This window comes from Grampus griseus (genome assembly GCF_964374135.1).
Source record: "Grampus griseus genome assembly, chromosome: 16".
NCBI lineage: Eukaryota > Metazoa > Chordata > Mammalia > Artiodactyla > Delphinidae > Grampus > Grampus griseus.
Window position 1 is genome coordinate 72,419,744 of NC_139010.1, and position 27,711 is coordinate 72,447,454.

At 39.4% G+C, this 27,711-nt stretch overlaps 1 protein-coding gene across 1 annotated transcript in view; it reads left to right on the top strand.

Moving 5' to 3' along the window:
- Window positions 1-2,121: 2,121 nt before the first annotated feature.
- PNLIPRP3 (pancreatic lipase related protein 3) overlaps window positions 2,122-27,711 on the top strand; it is a gene marked incomplete at both ends in the record, with an annotated part of 33,002 nt that continues 7,412 nt past the window's right edge. The window contains 8 exon segments of the mRNA XM_082672972.1: window positions 2,122-2,189; window positions 3,763-3,853; window positions 17,929-18,045; window positions 18,697-18,828; window positions 21,667-21,775; window positions 23,999-24,118; window positions 24,202-24,366; window positions 27,463-27,581. Coding sequence (XP_082529098.1) covers window positions 2,122-2,189; window positions 3,763-3,853; window positions 17,929-18,045; window positions 18,697-18,828; window positions 21,667-21,775; window positions 23,999-24,118; window positions 24,202-24,366; window positions 27,463-27,581 — 921 coding nt within the window.

The window sequence follows — 27,711 nt, forward strand, 5'->3', positions numbered from 1 at the left end:
ATAACAAAGAAAACCATGACTGATGGTAAAATGCTCTCCTAGCTGCTGCTATGAAAAGTATCAAGAGCAAAGCTGTCAGAACCAAATGCTCATTTAAACAACTGCTTTTGGTACATAGCGAATTTATCTTTAAAAGACCTTTGTGAAATTGACAGCAGCAGAATTCAAATGTCTAGGAAAATAAAGAGTAAATAAAAATGTGAAATTAATAACAATGACTGAAATAAGTAGCTGTGCAAAATGAGGCCCACAGCGGGGGAGAAAAATGATTTTATTTTTTTCTTACAACCAGAAAAGCTGTACTATTCTGTTAATTCTAGGTTAATTATTGTCATACTTGTAATAAATTGTCATTCTAATTAGTTGGTAAATAAAATCTTGTTAAAATAAAATCCTCTCAATCTACGTTTAATAGATACAAATACAATTACTAATAAATATTTCTGGATAGGGCTTTGTGATTGCTGAGAGAAGGTGTAAATTCAAACCACCATGACATGATGTGGGCAGCTTTCGTGACTTTAGACAAAGAAACTCCTGGTTGGGCATGGGTGACATGAGAGCAATCATAGAGTCAGTGTAACGTCACCTCTAAGATCTGGTGCCAATTAAAATTTATAAAATGAAGGTTATATTTATAAAAATATTTTTATCCAGTAAAATCAAAGATCTCTATTGAGATTCTAGTTGGAGACCAAGCATATATCCCAGTTTTTTTCAGGAAGAACTGCGATTTTGATTAATGATCTGGTCCGTGTGAGGTCACAGAGGGCAGTGGGCCTCTTTATTTACTGTTTAATTGCTTGGGCTTCAGTTCCAAAAATCTTAAAAATACATTGCTTTTGAAAATATGCTTACAATAAACTTTTAGACAGCAGGTAAATATTAGAAGATAAGAGAAACTTGAAAATTATTTAAATCACTCTTTTGGTACCAGAAAACATGGATTAATCAGAATCAGTGAATGAATCTTGAATTAATTAAGAATATCCTTTACACTCCATGAGAAGAAAGAGGCAAATCAGTACAAAACAGACTCAAATCAAGTACTATGGAAAATTCACCTTCTGGGTATCTCTTGAAATTAATACCTATTCACCCTACTTTACATTTTCTGCAGATTTTTTTTTCAGTGCTACCCTGTGGTCATTGATAATTTAAGGTGGTAACCTGAGGGATGGCATCTTCTTAAAATATCAAATAATAAGAGTTATATTCATTTTTTCAGTACCTGCTAAGGCAGGAATATGGACTAATGGAGAACTTCCAGAAAGATCAACATGTAAAAGAATCTCTGATTAACGTAAAAGTAGCCCTCTTCTTATTTCTTTCTTTTCCCTATCTGTTGTTCCTTCCATCCATTCTTGCATCCATTCATCCTGGCTCCTAGCTACCTCTTGGAACTCACGCCATACACTCTCCTCCTTGCACTTTCCTCTCTAGCCGCACTGCCGTTCTTTCTGCTCCCCAAATAGGCCCGACTCACTCTGGCCTTGGGATCATTTTGGAAGCTGTGTTCCCTCTGCCTGGGACGCTCCTCCTCCTGATCTTTGTATGGCTGTCTGTTCCTGTAGTCCAGGTGTCAGCTGAAATGTCACCTCCTGGGAGAAGCCTTCCTTTAAACAGTCAGTCTAAAGTATTCACATCATCACATTATCGCACACTCTAGTTTAATTCTCTTCATACTATTTGTGATTTCTGATCTCTTTCTTGTTTGTTTGTTTCTATTTATCACTACTAAACCACAGGTTCCATGAGAGCAGGGATGTAATTTGTCTTACGCACCACTTTTTTTCAGAGCCTGGAACAGTGTCAGCATACAGGAAGTGTTCAATAAATGTGCGTTGAAGTATGACTTGAATTAACTTGTTCATTTAACCCATATTTATTAATTGAGGATTTATTGATTATCCAGTTAAAGAAACTGTGTTCATTTATTTTTGATTCTCTTTCTTGGTTGAGTTACCATATCCCCTAATTTTCTTACTCTTTCTGAGCCTCTGTTTACTTAGTTGAAAATGGTAGTAATAATGTTTCCTAATTTCAGAACCCATCTATATAGAATAACCAATAAAAGCATTGAAAAGAGACTGGAAGAAAATAATGATCCCATATTCCATCATGGGAAAAGTTTGTGAGTCTCTCAATGGCAACTTACAGCTTTCTATTATCAAGCTGTTGATTGGCAGGTAATGATTATGAATGCTTACTTTCCACCAGCTGCTAGAATAGGAAGTGAAAATTGTAAGTTGCTTGCAAGCCATGAATGTGCATTAGAGTAGCTTAAAAGCATTATTTCTCCATGGTAATAGAAAATTTTGAAATGTGTTTGCTTTCAACTGTGATTTATTCGGTCTTTCTTGTCTGAAATACAAAGTTTAAACAATTCTGTTTTTAATTCAGCATCATATTTAGAAAAATGTATGAGTGCCATCTGCTGGATTTCTCTGGTACCACCTTGAACAAGATGATAAAATTGTAAGAGTGACCCTTCCTCCCTTTCCTTCTTCCCTCCTTCCTTTCCCATTTATGTAAGTATAAATTTAAAATTTCTCTCCATATATATTTTCCAATTGCTCCATACATAATTTTCAAATACCATGTATTTGATGCTTATTTTCAAATTAGTGTCACATGTACCCTTGAGAAAATATAAAGTTTAAGGGACATAAAAGTGAAATTTCAGTAACATTACAGTACTGTTTTTACTTTTGCTAAACTTAAAAGAGCCTTATTGGTTAATCAACACATTTTCTTTATTTTTGAATTAAAAAATATAAGTAACAGACTTTCACCCTGAGACCACATGAAAAGTTGATGTTAGTTTAAGTTGTTGATTATTTATATAACTTCTGGGTGTGTTAATCTTGATTATTTAGTCTTTGTCTTTAGTCTTCAAATATTCATTCATGAATTATTGGTCCATCGAATAAAGTGAAGTCATTCTACTTAGGATCTTTGGTAATTGACCTGCCAATCAGCTTTATCACCAGGTATGTGTTTCCTTTAAAGCTTTACTTAAAAATTCCTATCTCCTTATCATTTAACATCTATAGAATTCATGATGTCAGAATTCATGTTGTTTCATGAATTAAGTGATTGGAGTATTTCCTAGTGCAGTGCTGTTGATGAAGGGAAATTGGGCTGAATGTCTGTTGACTCCAAGAATATCCTAATAGTTGAATATTTTACAATACTTCATGTGTCCAATCCATCAGCAAATCCTGTTGTTTGTACCTTCAAAATATATGCAGAATCTGGAACCTCTCCTCATTATACCATGGCTACTGCCCTGGTGTAGGCTCCCTGATACTTCCTGTCTTTCTTTTCTGCTTTATTTATGTCTTAGCACTTATCTGATATATTTTACTTATTTATGAATTCTGTCATATTCACCATCTATCGTTCCGACTAGAATGTAGAGGATTTTTGTCTCTTGTTCACTGCAATCTCCCCAGTGCCTCAGACAATGCCTGACACATAGTATGTACTCATATAGCATATTTCTTACACAAACGGATTTGCTTTGAGTTATTTTCCTCTTTCTCAAAATATTTTATAAATTATATTAGTAGGGACATATTCTCGGTGCTTTTGTCAACTCTAAATTAAAATGTCCAAATAAGTATAACCTTCTTATCCTTTACGTACAGTCAGTTTGACTATCTCTCCCTATATTTTAAAGTGAAAAATTAGCACCTACTATCAGGATATCATGATAGTTGTGGCATAGGTGACTAAGATATGGTCCTCGTGCTTAAGGAACAACAACAGCGATACTTGGATGAACAATCCAACAGTTGGTTTCACAATTCACAAGAGAGGTGATGAGAATCTCACAGATATGGGGAAGGTAAATTCCGGAATCATAACTATGTACCAGCCTAGAGAGCAGTCAATCCAAATGAGAGCAGCCTCCAGAGAGATGTTTCCAAGAAGATTAAATTGCTAGAATACCTGATATGTTGGAACTATTGAGAGAAGTTTTAAACAATTGGGATAAATTTTTTGGTATAAATCAGTGATAAGTGCATAGAAAACTAAGCAAATGAAAGAAGCAAACCGCAAGGATATCACTAACTCCAGGGAAAACAAAAAGTTGTGCAAGGAAGGAAAAGTAATACTAATCATAATACTAGACAGATCATCTGTGGATATTTTCATAACCATATTAGTGTAAATACTGAATATTGATCTAACTAAAAGTATAACACAATGTTTCAAGGATGGGAGTGGTGTGAAATGTGTTTTTGATGGTGGCAGGCGTTTTGTGGAAAAGAAGACTAAATTCATATCTTCCGTATTGGGAAATCAGTAGATAATGCCAAAACTGAAAAAATAAGTAGCAGCATGAGCGTATCATTTAGTGACATGAAGGCAAATCCAAAAGTAAACAGCCAAAAGAGTTGAAATCATTGCTTGGGAGTAGTGGTGATAAGATGAAAAGGGGAGCAGGGAAGGAGTTATTGTTAGTCTCCATTATTACAAGTAATCTTTCTAGAACTATATTTTGGAAAGTTTGCTTTGTTTATTGACCATAACTCTAGACATGACATGCAAAGCAGATCTTTATTTAAATACAAATCATAAATCCAGTCGTGTGCTAATAAACCAGCTCTTGGGGTGGGAGTGGGTTTGGGGAGGCCTGATTTGTAATGTGTTGCAAAGACTTCTACCATGGCCAATTTTGAGCTAACAATAGTTTAACAGCTAGCTTCCAAAGTTCCTAAAATTTAACAATCACTTCTTTCAAGGCAGTGTAAATCAACTTATAAAGACTTCAATAAATGTACCTGTTTTTTCTAAGTAAAAATTCCTCTCTGACTTGCATGAAAAACTCAGTGTTGCTATATAAAACATGGTTCTATATTTTTCTTTGCTGTTGTTTTTTTTTCTTTAAATTTAAATCAATTTTTGAGATGTAATTCACATACAATAAAATGCAGTTTTTAAGTGAACAGTTTGATGAGTTTTAACAAAGGTAAACACCCATGTAACTACCACTCAAAGGAAGGGATAGAACAATTTCATCATTCCTGAGAGTTTCCCATGTCTCCTTGCAGTCAGTTCTTAGTCCCACCCCTGTCTCTGCCTCAGGTAAACACTGTTTTGATTATTTTATTTTATTTTTTTACTGTAGATTAGTTTTGCCTGCACTTGAACTTTATATAACTGAATTATACAGTGTGTACTCACTTGATTCTGGCCTCAGACAATGTCTTTTAGATTCACTTGTGTTGCATATAACGGCAGTTCAGTCATTCAGCGTACCAAGTATTTTATTATATGTATACACCTCAGTGTTTAAGATTTTATGCTGCATATTGTGTGGGATAACATTGTAATGAATTTTGATTATGACATCTTCTATTAAAGAGTGTTTCATTTTATCCCAACAGTCATTTAGATTACTAGGAAATTCTTTTGATCTTGTTGGTTTTGGTTTTATTGTTTGGGCGGTTCTATTTTCATTATGAACTTAGTTTTAGGGCAGGGCCCTTACTCTAGGGTGTGGTCTGTATACTAAGGCGTGGCTTTCCTGAAGGTCTTAACCCCACCCCTACTTCTTACCCTGCACCCCCCACTCAGGCCTCTTCTCCCACCCTGTTGGGTAGAAGCCTCCTCTTAAGTAGCCCGCCCCACAAATTACAGCTGCTTTGGCTACCTGGAACTTGAGTCTGTGCCTTCTCAGCTCAGGAAAACCACCTATCTCACCTCTCTCTACTTGGGACTTACCTCGCTGTGCAACAGAAACAAAATTGCCGCAGGCTCACCTACCTGTGGTTCCTGTCTCAGAGGCTGTGATTCTGCTCTGCCTGTCCTCCGTGCCTGAAAAAGTTGTCTCATATATTTTGTCCCATTTTCTCCTTGTTTTCAGTGGGATAGCAAGTCCAGTGCCCATTACTCTGTCATGACTAGATAGAAGCAGAAATGTATAGAAGAATTTGACTTTTTAAGTTATAACTTGGATAAAACTAAAAACTGAGGAAAAACAACTAGCATCTTTCCTTTTCATTGCCTCTTTTGAGAAGAGCCTTCAAATGGTAACTGAGCTCCTAGAGAGAGAAGTGGTGCTTCATCCACTGTTCACACTCCAGGGCCGAGCACTGGACCCAGCACTGTCAGCTGTCAATGAATGATTATGTAAGTGAATGAATGAACAAATGACTGAATGACTACACATGCAACAATGCTAAAAACTTTGAAAAATATTAAAGCATGGTATATTTGTCCTTTGATCTCCTCTCCCCCACTCCATAGGATCAAGGCAGATAAGGGACTGGTTAGTTTAGCTGGAGGCTAGGTATAACTGGTAATAGGTGATAAGGGGGCTAGTCTAAGGACCATTGACTTGTTAAAACAAGGAATTAAGAGTTTTTGTTCCTTATAGAATGGAAGGATTTTTTTTTTAAGTTTCTGCTCCTACAGCAGTAGCCACCTGTGGCCCTGGAATCCTGGCCTGCACTTGGCCTCTGTAGCAACACCTCAGAATTTGTCTCTTATTAAAGAAAGGTGAGTGTGTGAAATGAATCTCCTTGGAGGATGAGGTCATCAATGTAATCTCACACCTCTGCTCCTGGAGGAAGGTGGATATGGTTAAGACCTTGTCTGCAAAGATTGTGTGCTTTAGCAAAACTTTGCAGGTACCCCACGGGTAGCCTGGAAAAGGCATGATGTCCCTTTGGAGGTAAAGGCAACCAGCAGCTGAGAGTCTGCTGAAGTAGGCACCGAACAGAACACGTTAGCCAGATCTGTAAGAGCAAAATATTTGTAGTTGTTGACTGAGGCCAGTAAGTTTAATAATATTGGGTATTGAGTATGAGGCCTTAATGGATAGGATGCCAGCGTTAAGTAGTAATCCACCTTGGGACGCCCTTTATTTTATTCCAGGTTTAAGAACAGGTGAAATTGGGCTGTTAAATGGAGAAGTCGTGAGAATGAGCATCCCTCCGTTAATTAGGTTTTATATAGTAAGTTTTTATCCTTGAAGGCTCTGTTTTAATATGCATTGGGTCATATTAACTATTTTAACTGGGAGTCCATAAGGTCTCATTTATCAAGCCAATTTATAAGTCTGAGAACTTACTTTGATATTCATTTATTATTCACTGTGTTAGAGCATTTATACCCAATATGGGATATTTTAGGGCAATGAGTACTATGATTATGGGAAATTTAGGCAAGGCTACAGTTGAAGTGAGAAGGCAGATTCAAATGAGTACATACTGTATAATTCATTTATATCGAGTTCAAGTCCGGGCAAAACTAATCCACAGTGAAAAATAATCAAAACAGTGGTTACCTGAGGCAGAGGCAGGGGTGGGAGTAAGAAACATACAAAGAACTCTTAAAACTCATCAAGAAAGTAAACAACCCGATTGAAAAATCAGCCAAAGACCTTAACAGACACCTCACCAAAGATATTCAGATGGCAAGTAAGCGTATGAAATGATGCTCCAAATGACAGGGGAGTTAATGTTTAGTGGGTACAGAGTTTCAGTCTGGGTTACGAAGTTCTGGAAATGGATGGTGGTGATGGCTGCAAAACAATGTTAGTGTACTTAATGCCATTGAACGATGTACTTTAAAATGGTTAAAATGATAGATTTTATCATTATCTATAATTCACCACAATTTTTAAAAAAATACTCATTGAAATGAACACTGGATTTTGTTCATTGAACAAAATTCAATGAACAAAATTCAAATGAACATTGAATATTCAGTTAAGTCTGAGAAATACTTTAATGGTTCTGGTATTATTTAGTTCCTTGGGGGAAAACATCTTCCAGGTGGCCATTCCAGAGCTGTTGGCCCATCTGCACACTGTACTGGGTATTTGAAAGTTGGATTCCTCAGCACCCACGGCAGGAAACAACCCTGGTAACTCTATAGTTTTTTGCAAAGACCAATCTGTTAAAAAAAAAAAAAAAATGTGAAGGGAGGTACAGGTAAGGGAGCAGCCTTAATGACTGTCCTGTGAATTCTCAGTTTACTTGAGACAGCTGAAGCCAAGTGAGGCACCATCTTCTTGTCTTCACTGGACAGACTTTGATTTTAAAAATTAAATATGGGACAATTGATACTGGAGTGATAAGAAACCCGGTGAGCCTTAATGGCAGTTTTCTTCAAAGTGATAATCCTTGTTATCTACATCATCCATTCCACTTGACTAAATGCTGGAGGCAAAGGACAGTTCAAATAATCACAGACTGCCCGATATCAGCGTAGACAAAACTGATTCACTCATTTAGACTCTGGGTCAGAAACCATCTGCTCTAGTGATCCGCCAGTTGCAGGTAACTACTATACAACTATGGTTGTGTCACAAAAAGTCTATTTTGTTGTTGGTGGCTGAGAGCCAAAGATAATTATTTTGTTTTTCATACCTTTCAGTTGCACTCCTCTGTAGGATATTGTGGAAATTGGGGAAGTGTGGATTATACTGATGTATCTCTATCTCTGTCAGCAGTTTTGGGGTTTTTTTCCCCCCTGTAAACCTGCAATGCTTGGCTCTCTTGCCTCTTCCTGGTCTCCTTCCTATTTGGAGAAAAAAAACCATTGGACACTGTTCTGGCTATGAGGGGTCATATTCCTGAACCTGGATATCCTCTTCTGGATACCTCCTCTCTACCAAGGTTCTGACACCTGACTTCGTGTGAATAAGGCTGGAATTCTCCTTGCTCTTCCTGTCAGAAAGTTCAGGTCCTGTTTATCCAACCACCTGTTTGCTACTCCCACCAGCCTTAACTATTTACACTAAGACTCTTACAATGTCTTCTCTCTGTCCACTACTTCAAAGCGCATGCATCCTCCTTGTAGTCCAGAAAGCAACTTGTGATCAATGTAAATTATATAGACATAATTGTTCTATATAAAAGTTCTAGAATAATGTCCAGAACTTCTCAACTCTGAGATAGGATCAAGGGCTTCCTTTATTTGGTTCCATTGTGAAGATGACGTTGTCCTTTAAGAACGAGCATTTGCTCCCTCAGCACCGTCTGATTTCTTAGTGTGAAGCAGAAGAAATTGTGGCTTGTGTTTGCAATGTTGTGGCACAAATTCAAGACTCAGTACCTGCTTGATATTCCAGAAAGCATCTCTGGGCTGGTGAATTTAATATCATGGAGCAACATTTTTCTAGTGGGCTATAAAATAATTCAGCAGTAGTTCACATTTATTGAAGCAAGATATGGTAAAAACTGAGGCGCTCGAAAGCACTAAATATAGGTGCTTAGATTCTTATTTGATGGATAACTGGTGGTCTCTCAACATGTTCCTGTAGTTCTATGTTTGGGACCTTTCTCAAGGGACTTGGTGTAGTCCAACTGGGGTCGTCCCACTAGTCTGAGGCCCTCTTTTTCCATTAACTTAATTGGTGCCCGTTGTTTTCCGCTTAAAACAAGAGAGACATATTTCCGTTTTCAAGTAAATGGTGTAACGTCTGAATCCAGGTGGATTATACAGGTTTCTTTTCATAAGCTCGCAGGTCCCTGAATTATATTTTAGGAAATTTGTGAATCATTTCTTTCCCAGACACTTTTATAAGCTGTCCCCCTGCCTGAGTTGCTGTTGCCCTTCTTTGCACTCTTTCTAGCTACATCAGATGTGGTGCTTATCTGTGCAGCAGACCATGTGAGGAAGTAGTCACCGTTGATTGACTCCCAAGAACTGCAGTAGACATTACCAAGTCATGGCCATTTCGAGGGCTACTGCTAATGTTTCCCTGCCTTAAGGTATATGCCCTAGCATAGACCCTCTGAGTAAAACCCTTTTATAGTCAAGGTCACATGAATATTCGTATCCAGTCATGAAATTTATTATACTATTGCTAAGTTTTCATCCTAATGGCAGGTTCACACGAAGTGGCATTTCCTGAGAAAATATTCATATGGTATCCTTGAATTTGTAGGTAAAGCTTTAGATACTACATAGCCAAAGCCATATTGGGCTTGTCTCCTTGTATTATGATGCATGCAATTCCTGTGTTCTGCTGACTCTGTGGGCAGTAGCTTTCTCCTTGTGTAATACGGACGTTAGTATTAGGATATATTTCTTTAGTTATCGTGATGCTTGGTTATGTGGTCTCACTGGCTGGGGAATTTACTTGGGCTGAGTTCAGTCAGAAAGTATATGAGGAGGATTTTATTGGTAACTCCATGTAAGATTTTGTCCTATGTTGTCTAAGAAATGCAAAAAATTTAAATGTTGACAAAAGATATATAGGTCTTTGACCTAAGCAACTTAGTTCTTGGTTCCACTTGTGAAGGGGTAACCTTTGAGCAATGTCTGATGTTACGGCTCTGATGAACAATGGTACTACTATAAGTAAAGCAGTAACGATGGAAAGCCTTATCAAAATTCATGAGCAAAGGGCTTCCCTGGTGGCACAGTGGTTGAGAGTCTGCCTGCCGATGCAGGGGACACAGGTTCGTGCCCCGGTCCGGGAAGATCCCACATGTCGCGGAGCGGCTAGGCCCGTGAGCCCTGGCCACTGGGCCTGCACGTCCGGAGCCTGTGCTCAGCAACGGGAGAGGCCACAACAGTGAGAGGCCTGCGTACCGCAAAAAAAATAAAAAATAATAATAAAAAAAATACATGAGCAAATTCCATAAACTGCTCAGAGACATCTGTTTCTTTGTGCAAAGGAAAGCCATTAAAGAAATCCTGGGACATATACTGATCAACATCTAACTCATCAGTACATCCCAAAGTGCTCATTTTAAAACAAAGGATCTACTTAAGTACCAGATGGAGATCAGGAATGATGAGAATGAGTTGATTATGCCCTTCTTGGTCCAGTTTTCTTTTCAACAGAATCCCACCTTTGTCTCCAAAAAATAGATAGAAGGTAACCCAATTCTTCCATTTACCTTTTTATTGGATAAAAAGCAATTCTAACCCCACCTTATTCTAAAATATTGCCATATGCAACACAGGAATTGAAAGGGGACAAAAATTCTAACAATTGATCAAAATGGTCTTTGACATGGCAAAACTTTAGTTTCTAATCCAATGGTATTTCTTTCATCCCTATCCTGTGGTCATCAGAAACCAACCCAAACTTTCAGATCTCAATAGATGAATGCAAATTTTTGAGTTATTTTCACTAATTATTTTCTGTATTTAAAATCAATAACAGTAATTATTCTTCTTTGGGGCTTACCTACAGTCCTGGTTAATGAGATGTTGTCTTCATTTCTCTTCTAAAAAGACTTATGGCCATGGCTACAAATAGAATCTCAACTAATGGCCTTTCACCCATTCATTAATTCCTTCAACACTCTTACTAAACTCTTCTTAATTCTCTTGCACTCTGCTAGGTGTTGGAGCTAAAATGATAAATAAAACAGGGCCCTGCCCTTGAAGAATTCACAGTGTAATGGGGTAGTTAGGCTTGTGCACAACCTCGGTGCAAACTTGGTTCCTGCCAATTAGGAGGTTGCAACTGACAGGTGGCAAGAACACATTATCTTTGTTTAAGAATTGACTAGACTTGATTTAATTTCCTGCATTCCCCTACTGCCCTTCTCCCCACACCATCCCCTCAATTAAAAACAAATGGGAGTGAAGTCTTCTTTGGAAAAGGCTCCTCATAGTCAGCTGTGGAAAATGACATGACATTCGAGAGCAGGGAAAAGATTCCATTTTAGGTCCACACTTGATTTTGTAGAGCCAGGGGGAGATAACCAGTGAGAGCTATCAATTCTGTGTAGTGTTAAAGCAATCAGACGTTTGGGATTTTTAAATTTTATTTATTTATTTATTTTTGGCTGCGTTGGGTCTTCGTGGCAGTGCGTGGGCTTCTCATTGCGGTGGCTTCTCTTCTTGCAGAGCATGGGCTCTAGGCGCATGGGCTTCAGTAGTTCTGGCTTGTGGGCTCGGGCTCTAGAGTGCAGGCTCAGTAGTTGTGGCCCATGGGTTTAGTTGCTCCGCAGCATGTGGGATCCTCCCGGACCAGGGATTGAACCCGTGTCCCCTGCATTGGCAGGCGGATTCTTAACCACTGCACCACCAGGAAAGTCTGCAATCAGGTGTTTTCATCCTGTGTTTCTTAAATGACGGAATCACCGTTGCTTAGCGTTAGGTATTTCATACTTTACTTGCATATTTAATAAACGGACGTAAATGCAAAAATGGACGGATTAAATGGATGGAGCTATAAATCTAAGCTTTTCATTTGTGAGAATTTTCGGTTTGAAACATAATGCAAACATTTAAAACAATTTAAATTATAACCACTTTTATGTGTGATTATTTAAAACAAAGATATATCTGTGTAGATTTTTAGTTTTACATGGATATAATAGCAGATATTAAGGCAGAAAAAGAGAAGCGCATAGGTTATATGACATATTATTCTTTTTCAAAAAAAAGAAAAAAATCTTAGCAACAGCAGACTCTATGAAAATAAACTAACATTGAAACATTAGAAAGCCTACCTTTATAATTTGATATTGATAATATGAAAAAGCGACAAATTGAAGTTGTAGAACTGCAAAACAATAAGTAACTGAAAATTAAATACAGTGATGTTGGAATGTCATAACTGAACACTTGTCCAACAATAACCCTCATGTAAAGAGAGTCTATACATGTTAAGTAGCACTGGTGTTTGTAAATTCCATTTTTGCATATGAAATTGAGTAAATCCGGTTATTGCACCTAGTTAAAGGATTTGTGGTTTAGGTTTACATGGTCTGATGGTGATATGTTAGGTTCAATGATAAGTCAAGAAATAATAAATTATGAAAGAAAACTTAAGTAATGAAATATTTCTACTTTTTCAATGTTATTTTTTATTTTAAAGTTTCATGTGTCTCTAAAAAACCGTACATACCTGTTTATATTAATACACATTCAGAAAATATAAAGTAAATTTGGTTGTTTTTCTGACACTTGATTTCTCTCACGTCTCATCTGCTTCACTTATTTCCGTGACTGGCTGGCCCTTGTAAGCATTTGAATGAGTAACCCCTAAGCCTCTATGTGATGCGCAGTCATCCTTTGTTGAAAGATTGTATTAAAGGGAATGACTGTATGGTGTCTATAAACAGATTCGGGAAGCGAGAGTTTGTCAGAGTGTCTCCAGCACCGTCTAGGGGGGACATGTACCTAACCAGTGGCCTCAGGGATATTGTTACTGTGGAGATAGATGCATCAGTCTTTTCTTAGGTGGATAACAGTGGCCATAACTATCATTCAACTAGCTATCCTTGATCAGATGCTATGCTCACCAAGTAACAGGAACATTATTGATCTGGCCTAGGGGAGAGACCATAATTATCAGGCACCAGAGTATCTTTTCTCCTTAGAAGTGAATTTTTCCTTTACACATTAATAAATTTGCTTTCCAGTTTACATAGCAGCCTCTTGTCAGTTTGGGTGGCTAAATCATTTGCTAGGGCCTTATCGCCCTTAGGTGTAAGAACAGAGTAAGTGTCTTGACCCATAAACAACAGACCAGATCCTGCTACTTATTTATTGGTAACTCAGTGTTCTAAAAATGGTTGGACCATACCCATTACCGTTCAACTGAATTTATGTATGAGTATTTAGAAACAACATTGAGAGGCTCCCCTACCACAATAATTTAGAAATAAAAGTAATCTTCGAAAGCCCACATAAAATGGATGAGCTTAGGCATTGGTGAAGACTTTTGGAGAAATTTGGGGATTATTTAAAATGCTAATCAAAATAGCTTGTGAGTAGTTCCAGGAAAAGATGTTTATACTAATGCTTTTTTTTTTTTCCTGCTGTATTTTAATCTAATCCAGTGGCTTTACATTTTGAAAAATGTACCTAGCAGGCTAGTTAAATATGAATTTACTGTTAATAGAAGTTACATTAAGGAAGATTGTAGACTGAGCTGCAGGGCTCCCAACCACGGCCTGCAAATGCCAGCACTTCACTAGATGAGGCACAGGCCAAGAGGGTAATGGCCCTGGTGGGCTTTTCCTCAATAAATTAACGTGAGTTTACATTCTTCTCAGAGAGAATTGGTGTTCTCTGACGTGCACCCATTAATATAAGTTAAGAGACGAAGTAGTTTAATTATATATCACGCCACATAAGGCTTTATAACTTGTACCAAGACTGTCAATATTGGAGTCAATAAAAGTTGAGTGACTGTGAAATAAGATTCTGAACAATTAATTTTAAAACCAGAATAGTATGAAGAGCAAATGGAAATTATAGATGTATGTAAGTTTATTACATTAGTCCCATTTTTCTGGTTTGTATTATATAAAATAATTAAGTTTTACTTTAAAAAATCCATCATGATTATACTGGAAGGAACGTTGGTACCTGCCTTTCTAGGAATAGTTTTAAATGTGCTGTATTGGCTTTTTAAAACTGGTTGAATTCTCAGAAACATGTTTTAAGTAAATTAAGAATGTTTGTTTTGGGACTTCCCTGGTGGCACAGTTGTTAAGAATCCACCTGCCAATGCAGGAGACAGGGGTTCGATCCCTGGTCAGGGAAGATCCCATATGCCGCAGAGCAACTAAGCCTGTGTGCCACAACTACTGAGCCTGTGCTCTAGAGCCCGCGAACCACAGCTACTAAGCCGGCGTGCTGCAACTACTGAAGCCCGTGCGCCTAGAACCCGTGCTCCGCAAGCCCGCGCTTGCCACAGCTAGAGAAAGCCCACACACAGCAACGAAGACCCAACGCAGCCAAAAAATTAATAAATAAGTTTATTGAAGAAAAGAATGTTTGTTTTAAGAGCTTGTGTTGGAAAATGATTTCTTACATTTCTGCAAGAAAAAAGTATCTAACTAGCTGTGAGTGGAACAGAAAATCAGACAATCCTGTTTTTTAAAAAATCCTTACTATAGTGATAGTTTTAATAAAACCACAAAGCATTTGTTGGAAAGGATCTTGAAGGTCATGTATAATAGTTAACTTTCTATCAGATGTGTAAATCTCTCTTACGTCACCCCAAATAGTCATGCAGGCTCTCCTTAAACAGTGCCACTGATATTGGATTTATTACCTTTCTACTCAGTTCATAAATCTTACCTTCTGTCTGGTTTTAGAGCTCTTTATGTATATGATGTATGACTTCTACTAGACTGTAGTCTCCTTGAGGGCAGATTCAATATTTAAATCCCTAATATCCTGTTTATAATAAGTGTTTTCCCTGTAACAACGTTCTCAAATGTATTATTATTATTTTTTAAAATATTTATTTATTGGGCTTCCCTGGTGGCACAGTGGTTGAGAGTCCGCCTGCCGATGCAGGGGACACAGGTTCGTGCCCCGGTCCGGGATGATCCTGCATGCCGCGGAGTGGCTGGGCCCGTGAGCCATGGCCGCTGAGCCTGCACTTCCGGAGCCTGTGCTCCGCAATGGGAGAGGCCACAACAGTGAGAGACCCGCATACCACACACACTCACACACACACACAGATTTATTTATTTGGCTGCGTCTTAGTTGCGGCATGCGGGATCTTCATTGCGGCATGTGGGCAGCATGGGGGATCTTTAGTTGTGGCATGCGAACTCCTATTTGTGGCATGTGGGATCTGGTTCCCTGACCAGGGATTGAACTCGGGCCCCCTGCATTGGGAGCATGGAGTCCCAGCCACTGGACCACCAGGGAAGTCCCATCAAATGTATTATTGAAGTAATCAATCAATAAGTTCTAATTTGGGGACATTCTACTTATTAGAAAATTGCTCCTTAAATTGAACTCTTCAACTTCTGTCAGCTGGTCCTATTCCTTTCTGCAGAGTCTCCCAGCCCAAGGGTGGGGCTTCATCTTTAAGGTGAAGCAGCTCCTTATTATTGCTCCCTTGTTCTTCCCTTCCACAGTGAGGGGTTGGGGCGGGGTGGGGAAGCTGATCTCAGTTGATGGGTTTCTTTGAAACAACAGTGGTATTCATTTCCCTTTGCCGCTGCAAGGTCTCAGATTTGACTGGACCTAAATCAACTCCTTTACTCACCAAAGCACACGGGTTCTTTGCTTTGTTTTTTTTTTTTTTTTTTAGTTGCAATTCCAGTCATGCTCCATTCTTAAAATTACTTCATGATATCCTGCTCAAGAGAAGAGTTCCTTTCTGGATGGTGCCAAGAGTCAGCACCTGGCTGTGGTAAACACCGAGTCAGTATAGATGGTAAGAAATAATCACTTTAGTGTGGTTTTATGGTTACAGCACCAGAATTATTGTGAGAGAGGTCCCTCCTCCCCTCAGGAGAAGAACTTACACAAATATCTGTGAATATGACTCTTAAAATTCAAAGCATAGACTGTTTTAGAACCACAAAGGATATTATATTACAAAGTTCAACTTCCTCATTTTATAGACAAGGGAGTCACATTCAGAGTGTATTGTCCTAGGTTAGCTAGCTAGTGGTGGTATGAGAAGCAGAGACCAACAAACACCCTTTATTTCTATTATCTCTCTGTGTCCAGAGTACTTTCTCATACAGCTCTCTTCAGATGTCAAATTAGGTTGTCTTTTCTGTATCATGTACTGTCACGTAAAATTTAAATATAAAATCCACCAGAGGGAAATAAATGCTTTGGTTAAAATGTGTCCTGTGATTTATCATGTAAGGAGCTTAAGGGTATGTATTCAATAAACCTCAAGTAGTAGCATGTCATTCTGTCTATAGCAGCCCAAATACTGACTCGCTAGTGAAGAGAGAAAACCCAATTGTCTTCACGTTGCCCCTAAGTCATCTTTTTCTCAGAAAATTTAAATTCATTAAAGTGGCAACTAGACATTTCGGAAATATAGGATCATAAATAAATAAAATTGAACTAGTTAATGAAATAATCCAATATTTAACCTGATTAGAGGTAAATAGTCATCAGTACCAAAGGTGAATTCTTGGCATTATTTGTTGTGGGAACACATATATTTGTTATATTGGGATACACGTACCAGTTTTACTGTCTCAGTGAGAGCAATACGTAATGGTGATCCTTGGATTTCAGAGAATGGGAACCAGGCCTGAAGCTGATTTTTTAAGTGCCTACATGTACTAGAAAAAAAGGAGAATGGAATGAATGAACTTGTAGAATTGCTTCCTTCTCCATAAGTTGTTGAAAGTTATAATTATAAAAATTTGGACCACAGACAAGAATTTACTTTTTTTTTTTTTTTTTTTTTTTGCGGTACATGGGCCTCTCACTGTTGTGGCCTCTCCCATTGCGGAGCACAGGCTCCGGACGCGCAGGCTCAGCGGCCAGGGCTCACGGGCCCAGCCGCTCCGCGGCATGTGGGATCTTCCCAGACCGGGGCACGAACCCGTGTCCCCTGCATCGGCAGGCAGACTCTCAACCACTGCGCCACCAGGGGAGCCCTATACTTGTGACTTTTAATTTTTCTTTTAATAACAAAATCACTTAAATTCATAGCATTCTATAAGACTTCGAGAGTTTGGTTATAAAAACCATCCAACAAAGTACAAGAAATACAAAACAATATTTAACATAATCCCATAAAATTCTCTTTAATAAGCTGTTGTATTTCATGTGGTGAAAGTCTAACCTCTATTCCTCATCCATAAAGTGCGGTGGACAATCTATTCTGCCACCTTTGCAGCTTGCTTCTAAGTCTCCAGTAAGATAATTCTCATGAATTATGTTGACAACTGAAAAATACTATACCAAAGTAAGGCTTACTGAAATTCTGATCGAAACTGACCCAACATTGTCTTATGAACATTGCCTCAAAACCAAACATGTTTATTTCCTTTATGATAAAATTTGTATATTGCACTTTGTAATGCATTAATAATTTCTTGGTACTTTTGCAATATGTAGCAGTAACTATTTCTTTGATAAAAATGTATTAAAGAAGGCTGTTAAAATCAAATTTAGAGGAAGACTTTTGAGCAAATTTAGAATAATTTTACTAAATAGTAAATAATTTTCAATTATTTTACCTTAATTTCTTTTCACCTGAAACAGGAAATCAATGCAGCTAATTATTTAACTCTCCAAGCCTCACACTTCGGAACAGACAAGATCACCCATATCAACATACCTGGATGGAAATCAGATGGCAATGGCAGCAAGACGTGCAATGTATGATGTGAATAAAGGCTTCTTTACACTAGTATGAAAGCTTTATGTTTAATGTGAATGTACTTTGCAAGGTACTAATGTATTCATGGAAATTCTCCATTCAGTTATTCACATTGTCCGTGTCCCAAGGCCTCAAATGAATTACCCATTTCCCATTTATTTTCACTTATTATGAATCACACAGATTATGATGGAAGATTTTTATAATTATTCTTTGGTAAATTCTCATCTTTGACAAAAGATTGAGTGGTGTGATAAATTTCTCATTTATTTTAAGGAAAACATTTCCAAGTTCACTCCATGAAATTAATTTTCCTCTCTTTTATACCCGGGTCAATAGACTGCTAACGTAGTAAGCAATTAATTATTTATAAGCCATATAGTGTGGTAGAGTCAGGCTGTCTGAAATCATATTATGGTTCTATTTACTAGCTCTGTGGTCATGGGCAAGTTAATTAACCTATCTGTGCCTAGGTTTCCTTCTCTTTAAATGAGTATTAAGTTAGTATATGTAAAAGGGTTAGGACAGGGCCTAGCATGTAGTAGGTTCTCAATACCTGCAAATGTTATTTCTTATTGTGAAATCAGTTGTTCAGGCACCTTGATTTTCTTTAATTCTTACTTTTTAATACTTACAATAAATCTTTTTAGGTGTTCCTAAAAGTAGAAGATGTGAACTGCATTAATTTACACTGGATTAATGGTTTGCTGAAATATATCCATGCTGTAAGCAATCTCCGTGCTGTTGGTGCTGAGATAGCTTATTGTATTGATGTTCTTGTGGTAAGAACTGTTGATTTTTTTAAATTATATTTAACTGACTCTGTATCATAACACCAAGAATTTGGGGGTAATTCTATGTTCTTTTTTATTAGTTTACACATATACTGAACACGTGAAATAATAAGCATTGGTGTATGATAGCCAAAAAGGGAAGTTACTTCCTGTGAAAGAAGTGCCTGTGGTTCTACAAAGTGCCACATGGTGGCAGTGTCCCTTCACAGGCTCCTCACCAAATCCTTCCCCACCCCCCAAGGTTACTGCCAAGGTCAGTGTGTAGGACCATCTCCATTCGTTTTCATCACATTGTAAACCTATCCTTAATGATAGAGAAGAAACTGTTTCTGCCTTATGGATGCTATTTGTGTAGAATGTGAAATGCATTTTCCAGCAGAAACTGGGTTCTATGGCAGTGAATTAGGTCCATGGGCCAGTCCAGGCATGACCCTTTAACCTACACGTTTTCTAAAAGAATAAAACAGACTTTGCTATTTATGAGGGATATACTTTGAGACATTTGTAACTCTCCAAAAGCTCTACCATAATAGAAAGTAATTTCACACCGTGAAATGCAGTGAAGTAAAGTCTAAAGATTTATGACGCTTTCAGATTCTTAAGGAGAGTTCACTCCTTCCATCCAACAACTATTTCACTCTGCACTTGCTGTGGTCCCGGCTCTGTTCTAGGCACTGAAGGTACATGGTGAGTGAGACAGTGTTTCTGCTCTGGCCAAGTGTGGAAACAGTACTGTGGAGAATTCCAAGGCAACGGGAGGGGGCGTGACAGGACCAGCACCTCACTTAGATGGTGGGTCAGGGAAGGTGGCGTAGAACACTGAGCCCAGTTAGGAAACAGCCTGGAGAAGAGTCAGGGAGCCAAATACTCACCTTCTTCTGCCCCCACTTCTCTATCTGCCCCCCACTTCTCTATCTGCACGCACTTCTCTGTCTGCACCCACTTCTCTGCACCCACTTCTCTATCTGCCCCCCAATTTATCTGCCCCCACTTCTCTATCTGCCCCTCACTTCTCTATCTGCACGCACTTCTCTGTCTGCACCCACTTCTCTGCACCCACTTCTCTATCTGCCCCCCAATTTATCTGCCCCCCACTTCTCTATCTGCCCCCCACTTCTCTATCTGCACCCACTTCTCTATCTGCCCCCCAATTTATCTGCCCCCCACTTCTCTATCTGCCCCCCACTTCTCTATCTGCACCCACTTCTCTGTCTGCCCCCACTTCTCTATCTGCCCTCCAATTTATCTGCCCCCCACTTCTCTATCTGCACCCACTTCTCTATCTGCCCCCACTTCTCTATCTGCACCCACTTTTCTGTCTGCACCCACTTCTCTATCTGCACCCCACTTTATCTGCCCCCCACTTCTCTATCTGCACCCACTTCTCTATCTGCCCCCCACTTCTCTATCTGCACCCCACTTCTCTGTCTGCACCCACTTCTCTGTCTGCCCCCCACTCCTCTGCCTGCCCTTGCCGCTCTGTCAGGGACACTACAGTACAAGGAAGAGCTCAGAGTGAGTCTTTGTCCACAAAGGATAAAATCAGATTCATCGCCTCTTCAGAGAAAAACCAGTCCTAAGCTTTTGTGAATTTCTTCCTTGATCTTGGGGCCTGAACTGCAGGCTCTTAAAGGTCCAGGAAATAAATAGGAGTGGCTTGTAGGAAGCTGGGAGGAGATTTTGCTGAACTGAAGAGGAAAGTGTTGGCTGACTTTAATGTTCAGTGAATTGTTCGCCCCCTCGGAAGCCCAAGGTGAAAAGCAGGAGAAGGTCTAGGGCGAGGTCTAGGGCGAGGGAGCCTGGAGCCCCCGAGAGTAATTCAGGAGCCAGACCTGCAGAAGGAGCAGCTAAGGAACAGGTAGGAGTCTCTTCCCTGCCCCCTCTTCTGTCATTTTATCACAGGATACCAGGATTAGTCCTGGGGCAAGCAGGTGCCTGGAATAGGGTTACAGGTAGATGGGGAAGGAGGAGGAGAAAGCTGAAGGGGGGGAGGGTGAGAACCAATATCAGACACAGTCTGTAGGGGAAGATAAGAAAGCAAGCAGAGGTTTTAAATGGTGGCAGCAGTGGGGGACAGGGCCCCCTAACGACAGGAGCCTCTGGGGCAGCCATTCACATGTAAAAATACTCTTCATAATGCAGCACATAATACTGTCATTACTGGTGAAAAAATAAATAGAAGATTTGATCAAATGACAGATTTATCCAAGTGAAGGCAACTGCATGATTTTCACTATTATGAAGAGAGCCTGAAACTTTGCTGAAACTAAAAATGTTTGCTCCTTTGTTCCCCATTAAGTTGATTGTGCGTGTGTGTGTGTAAACTCTCAGGCCACATAGTCTCATTGTGAATATTCTTAAAAACTTTTTCTGAAGGCCAAAATCATCCCAGACATTTGCTAGAGTTGCCTTAAAGTGGAGAAGACAGACACAGGCAAGGTGGATAATAGCGTGGGCGTGAGCTGCCTTTGCCCTGTGTTGGGCGCGTGCTGGATGGGTTGGGTCTCAGGAGGGATGGGCACAGGCTGGAAGCCACAGCCATGGTCACTGGCCTGTTCTCCTTCCTGCTCCCGAGGACTCTGAGGCCCCTTAGCACAGGGAGAAGAACTCTGACAGAAGGCATCCCTCCAGCCCACCTGATGCTCTCTGCTTCAGCTGGATAAGGATGTAGTTGAACGTGGGGTCGCTTTGTCACTTTACCAGTCCCCATCCTGGGTGTGAGAGGGAGAAACGTGTCAGCTCCTTTTTCATTTTAAGCCTATTTCAACCATTCTACTGCTCTTTTAAAAATAGTTGTTCTGTTTTCCTTTGAAAAAATCCTATCAGAAAAAATTTGGATATTCCCCTTCCAAAGTGCACTTGATTGGCCGCAGCTTGGGAGCTCATCTGGCTGGGGAAGCCGGGTCAAGGACGCCAGGCCTTGGAAGGATAACTGGCAAGTCAGCCCTGCAGATGGGCCTTGGGTTTGTTTACATATTTGTTTATGCACAAAATGTCAAGTATCTGAATGCCAAACGGAGTCTCAGAAGCAAATGTAAGACAGGAGAAAATGTGACTCCCCCAAACCAAAACCTGAAACGCTTCCAAAGTGTGAGTGTGTAAATCCACGTTCAAGGGGTGTTCACCGCAGCGTTATCTGTGGTGGCAAAGTAATGGAAGCTGTGATCATCCACTGTCGGGGACGGTTGACTGAATTATGACGCACTCCATGCTTTGCAGTTCCATACCAACTAATAACACAGAATGAGATAGAGCCCTGATGATGGTCCTGTTCGCCCAGTGTAGCTGGCAGTGCTGAACTGCTTTGTTTAAGGCCCGTGCCATTGCAGTTGTGAACATTTTGAATATTGCCCCTGGATACACTGTTAAGTCTAAAAACAAGTGGCAGAGTGAACCCTATGAATTAGGGTTTTGAGGATGATACTTAATTGTATCCCTTCCCTGCACTCTGACTTTTTAGTGGGACTCTCCCAGACCTTTCCCGTCTTGACCTTCCTTGGCCCCTCTGCAGAATTTGACCCGCTGGCCCCTCTGTGCTGTTGGAACCCCCTCTCCTCTTGGCTCCTGTGGTTCCCCATCTTCTTGGTTGTCTTTGTTCTTGTCTGACAGCTTCTTTCCAGGCTCCCTAGCAGGTGCCTTTTCTTTCGCCTTCCCTTACTCGTTGGTATTCTTCAAGGTTCTATCCTAGGCCCCCTCTTCTCTCCTCTCCTCTTCTCATTCTGTCATTTCTCTCTCCATGCTTGTATTAACCAGAAAAATAGAAACAAAACCTGAATCGTATGACAGGCTGTTGCGCTGAGTAATGCACACCCACAACTGCGGCACTTTCGTTTCTCACTCATGCCGCATTTCCCCAAAGGCCAGCTGCAGCTCAGCTCTGAGTCCTCTCCACTCTGGGGCCCGCTCTCCACTTAACAGCAAAGAGACTTTGCTAAAATACAAATCTGACCGTAAATCTCCCCTTCTGCAAACTTGTAAGAGCTGCCCATCGACAACCAAGTCATGTCCAAACTCATCGTGGCTCAGGTCGCATCTGGCTCCTGCTTAAAATGCTATCTTCATCTTTCACCAAATTCTAAAACTCTGTGCACCAGCCCTTGAAAGCTAGTTACGGTTTCCCAAATGTGGTTAACCCACTCGCCTGATGGTCATGTATATTCTCTGTCCTCTTCCCAGGATGCTGCTGACCCCATCTTCACCCTGGCTGGCCTTCTGTTCCCTCACATCTCTGCTTGTATTTCTCATCTCCAGCAGACGCATGTCCTAGTTTCCCAAAATTGGGTTACGTGTTGCTTCTCTGTACTTGCCTAACACCTGTGCTCACCTGTCTCAGCATTGAGCACACTGCATTGTAGTGCCTTCCCCACCAAACAGAAAGCTCCTTGAGGACAAGGCTAGACCTTACTCCTTGTACCCAGGTGCTGAACCCTGTTCCTGGCACATAGTAAGTGCTTGATAAATAACTGTCAAACGTGTAAATGAGTTATGTGAATGATCATAACATTTTAAGGACCCTAGATATCTTACCTTTGTTTTAGTAGACATTTGAACAGCAGACAATGGGTTGAGAGTCTGGCCACCAGGCTCCTGGTCCATTTTGCACCTAACATATGATGGCCTTGTCAAGTCCCTTCACTTCCCTGGGCTTCGGGCTTTTGTTTTTCTTATAATGAATGGAACTAAGTGAGCCTTAGCTGAGGACTATGATTCTATTATTTTAACTGTGTTGCTTTGAGATCCATCTTTACATTTTGAAGAGCTCTCATCTTTTATTTTTATATTTTTACATATAAATGTTACTTTTAAGATGGTCTACAATCCGTAACCTTAGTTATATGTATGATATTGCATGTACAGATCCTAGAATAGCCACCTTGACTTTTCTGACTCCGTTAGCTACTTTGGCATTGTCTAGACACAGCCTCACTTGTGTGTAGGAATCCGACATTGCAGTATATACAGACCCTGAATTTATAAATGTAAACAGACCCTACAGTTTATGTATCTGACCCTCAAGCTGAGTGGTGTTTGACCTACATAAATCATATAAGAAAGAATACCTTGCATTCACCATCTATCCTTCCAAAATAACACTATCCATGTACTATCAATGTACTTTTGTATGTCTTAGTTTAATACACATTATGCTTTTTCCTAGGGTTGGACCCAACTGGGCCAGGTTTCCACAGCACTCCAAATGAAGTCAGGCTGGACCCCTCAGATGCCAATTCTGTTGATGTTATTCATACAAATGAAGTTCGCTTCCTCTTCGAGCTTGGTAAGTTTTTAACACAAACTGAAACTACACTGAAACATGGAGGAGAATTTTAGAAGCGTTTATCCTGCTTTTTTAAATTTCAGGTGTTGGAACTATTAATGCTTGTGGCCACCTTGACTTTTACCCAAATGGAGGGAAGCACATGCCAAGATGTGAAGATTTAATTACACCTTTATTTAAATTTGATCTCAGTATTTACAAGGAAACTAAATACTTTCTAAAATATGAGGACTGCTGTTATAAATTCAGTGAGCTCCCTGCTTGGATAGAATCCATGTCCTTTTGTATATAATATAATATAATATAAAAATATGTTTTCGCCCAAAACACAGTTGCATGTATGAAGTTCCCAGCAGTTGTGAGATCTGCAAAGTCAGGGTCCACGTCTTAGTTACCTCTGCAACCCCAGGGTCTAACAGAATGTCTAGCATGTTGTACGCACTCAGTAGGAACAAGGAGGATGTATTCATCCAACAAATATGTATTGAGTGCTTACTATATGCCAAGCATTATTCTAGGAATAGCAGATGTAGGAACGCATACAAAAGACAGAAGTCCCTCCCTGATGGAGCTAATATTCTAATTTGCTAGAAAAACAAAAATAGAATAAGTGCTAAGAGACAAAACAAAGCATGTAATGGGAATATGATGCGTTGGTGACAGTGGGGGTGACGTAGGGGAAGGAGATTTTTGATAGGGTGGCCAGGAAGTCCTTACTGAAAAGATGACCTGAAGGAGTTAGCCAGTTAGGCATTCCAGGCTGAGGGGTGGGAATAGCAAATGCAAAGGGCCTGGGGCAGGAGCCTGTGAAGTTCATGGCAGTGAGGAGCCTGTTGTGGCTGAAATGAAGTGAAAGACAGGAGAGTAGTAGGATGTTAAGTTAGAGAAGGAACAGGGCAGAGGGAGATAATACAGCACCTTATGGACTGTAGTAAAACTTCAGCTTTTACTCAAGTGAGGGGGAGCCATGGGAGGATTTTGAGCAGAGAGGGGCATGGTTTGACTTGCTTTTTAACAGAACCACTGTGAGTCACAAATTAAATTAATCACAAATTAAACAAATAATATTTAACCTTTTAAAGTGGTTTCTAATAATAATAATAATAATATCTATAAGGCACTTAGTTATAAGACACCAAAAAGTTATTATTTGGGAGTTCCATTCTCCCTATCTCTACATATCATCATCATGTAAATAATGAACTATGTCATACATAACATATAATAATGCACAGTAATATAACGTATGATGACATAATAAATATCTGGAGGATTCTAAATATCCCATCACCTGATCCCATGTGGTCAGAATAGCTAGATGATGTAATTATTTTATCTTCCATTTGGCTGTTGTAGAGGAAAGACACACAGATCGTGACATTGAGAGTAACTCGACTTTCCTCTTCACTAGAGATAAGTTACAAAGTTTTAATAGCCGTTCTGAAAGAGTAAATGTAATTAGAAATATCTGTTTGCAATGACTACTTAAAAAAAAAAACTGGTGAAACTATGGATACTCAAAATGAGAATTAAAGCCAATTTGACCTAGTGCAGGTAAGCGAAACTCATTCAGAAAAGGCCCATTATAAAACTTATCTCTCTCGTTATTTGCCATATTATGATTTAAAATTAGTTCTATTAGGATAAAATATAGATCATAAGACTCCTTTACATAACTATATTAAGTGTTATATACTGAGCACTTTAAATTCTGTAAAAGAATGAATTCAAATAAAACATACATTTATCATAAGCTATCATTTTGAGATATAATTCCTACAACTTTATTGGATTAAAAGCACATTTATCATTCATGTTAAGTTTTAGATGACTTTTAAGCTTCAAGATATTCTGTTACATTATATTTATTACTAAGAAACCATTTACTTTTAAAATTCATAGCTCCCAATATTCTAATGAACCGTCTTGTCTAAATCACAATTAATTATGAATATAAATCTGTATGTAAAGAAACCTGATGTAAGAGAAGTCCTCCTTTTAAAAAAACGATGCCAATTCTTTATCTCTGCTATGTTGCATTTCTGAAATTATGCTGCCTCAGTTATCTATTGCATAATGAACCATAGTGGCTTAAGAGAATATTGGTTTTATTGCCCATGATTCTAAGCCTCAAGATGCAGGCAGAGTTCTGCCGAGATTCTGCTTTGTGATGTGTCCATTGGACGAATGCATGTGATTGCATCCAGCTGGGAGCTGGGCTGGGCTAAGCTGAGTGGGAAGGTCCAAGATGGCCTTCCACGTCTGGGGTCTTGGTACTAGCTCTCCTCTCTAAGTGGTCTGTTATCCTTCAGAGCTTCTCTCCCCGGCCAGTTAACCGGGATTTCTTAACATGGAGGCTGGGTTCCAAGAAAGCAAGAGTAGATGCTGGAAGGTCTCTGAAGACCAAGGCCCTGGAACTTGCACAGTGTCAGTTCCCCCACTGACTCACACAGTGTCAGTTCCTATTGGTCAAAGAAGTCACAAGACTAGCCTGTAACCCCAACCCAGAAGGGAAAAAAAAAAAACCAAAACAACTCCATCTCCTGAAGGGAAGAAGAGTAACAAGATATTGCAAAGGGGTGAGGACCCAGGAAGGAGTGACTCTTTGGAGGCCACAGTTATAGATAAGTGACTTACCACATACACTAAAACCAAACTCTGGTTTCTCAAAAGTCAGCCAAGCTGGGTAGGTCATTGGAAGAATAGTCCATGTCGAAGAGTAAAAACATTTTTATGTAAGGAAAAGAGAGTATAAATGACTGGAATGCTATGATAACTTGAGAATGCACAAATGTACTTAGAACTTTTATGTATTATTGCAATAATCCTATTAGTAGCAGTAATGTTATGCCTGACAATGGCAAAACTAATTTGTCTGTAGCATTCTTTACAATACCTCCCACCTGTCTCACCTGGAAGCTCAGCTGAAGGTGTGCACTGGTTAACCTTGTTGGCTGTTCTATGACTGAATAGGAGGGAGTTCAGTCACTCCTGCAGAAACAGGGATACGGAGAATTAATTGGTCTAAGGCGGAGATGCTATGTGCACCATGATACTCAGAGCTCTAAGTGCTTACATCAGAGATCTGGGAAGTGTTGGGGATATTAGTGTCAGAGCACAGTCACCTACATTTGCATTTGTTTATTTATCCTGATTGAATGTCCCTTTAGAGTCACACGAATTCTTTCGTACAAGAAAATGATATGTAATATTGATAAATGTGGAATATCCAAGCCTACACACAAGGTCTGGTGACCTAGACCCAAGTCAAAAAACTATCATTTAAAATTACTTTTTCTAAGAAATGGTTCATAGTATCAGTTAATTGGAAATTGTTTTCACAGAAGTGTTTTCCTTCTTTGATTGCAACCATGCCCGAAGTCATCGCTTTTATGCTGAAAGCATTCTCAATCCCGATGCATTTATTGCTTATCCTTGTAGATCCTACAAATCTTTCAAAGCAGTGAGTAAAACGTTTTGCAGTGTAATTTAATTAGCAAGTCATTTTTTGAAGCATGATCAGCCGACTAAAAATTAGAGCATTGAGTATGTAGCAAAAAAAATGCATCTGCCATTTTGGGAAATAATAGATT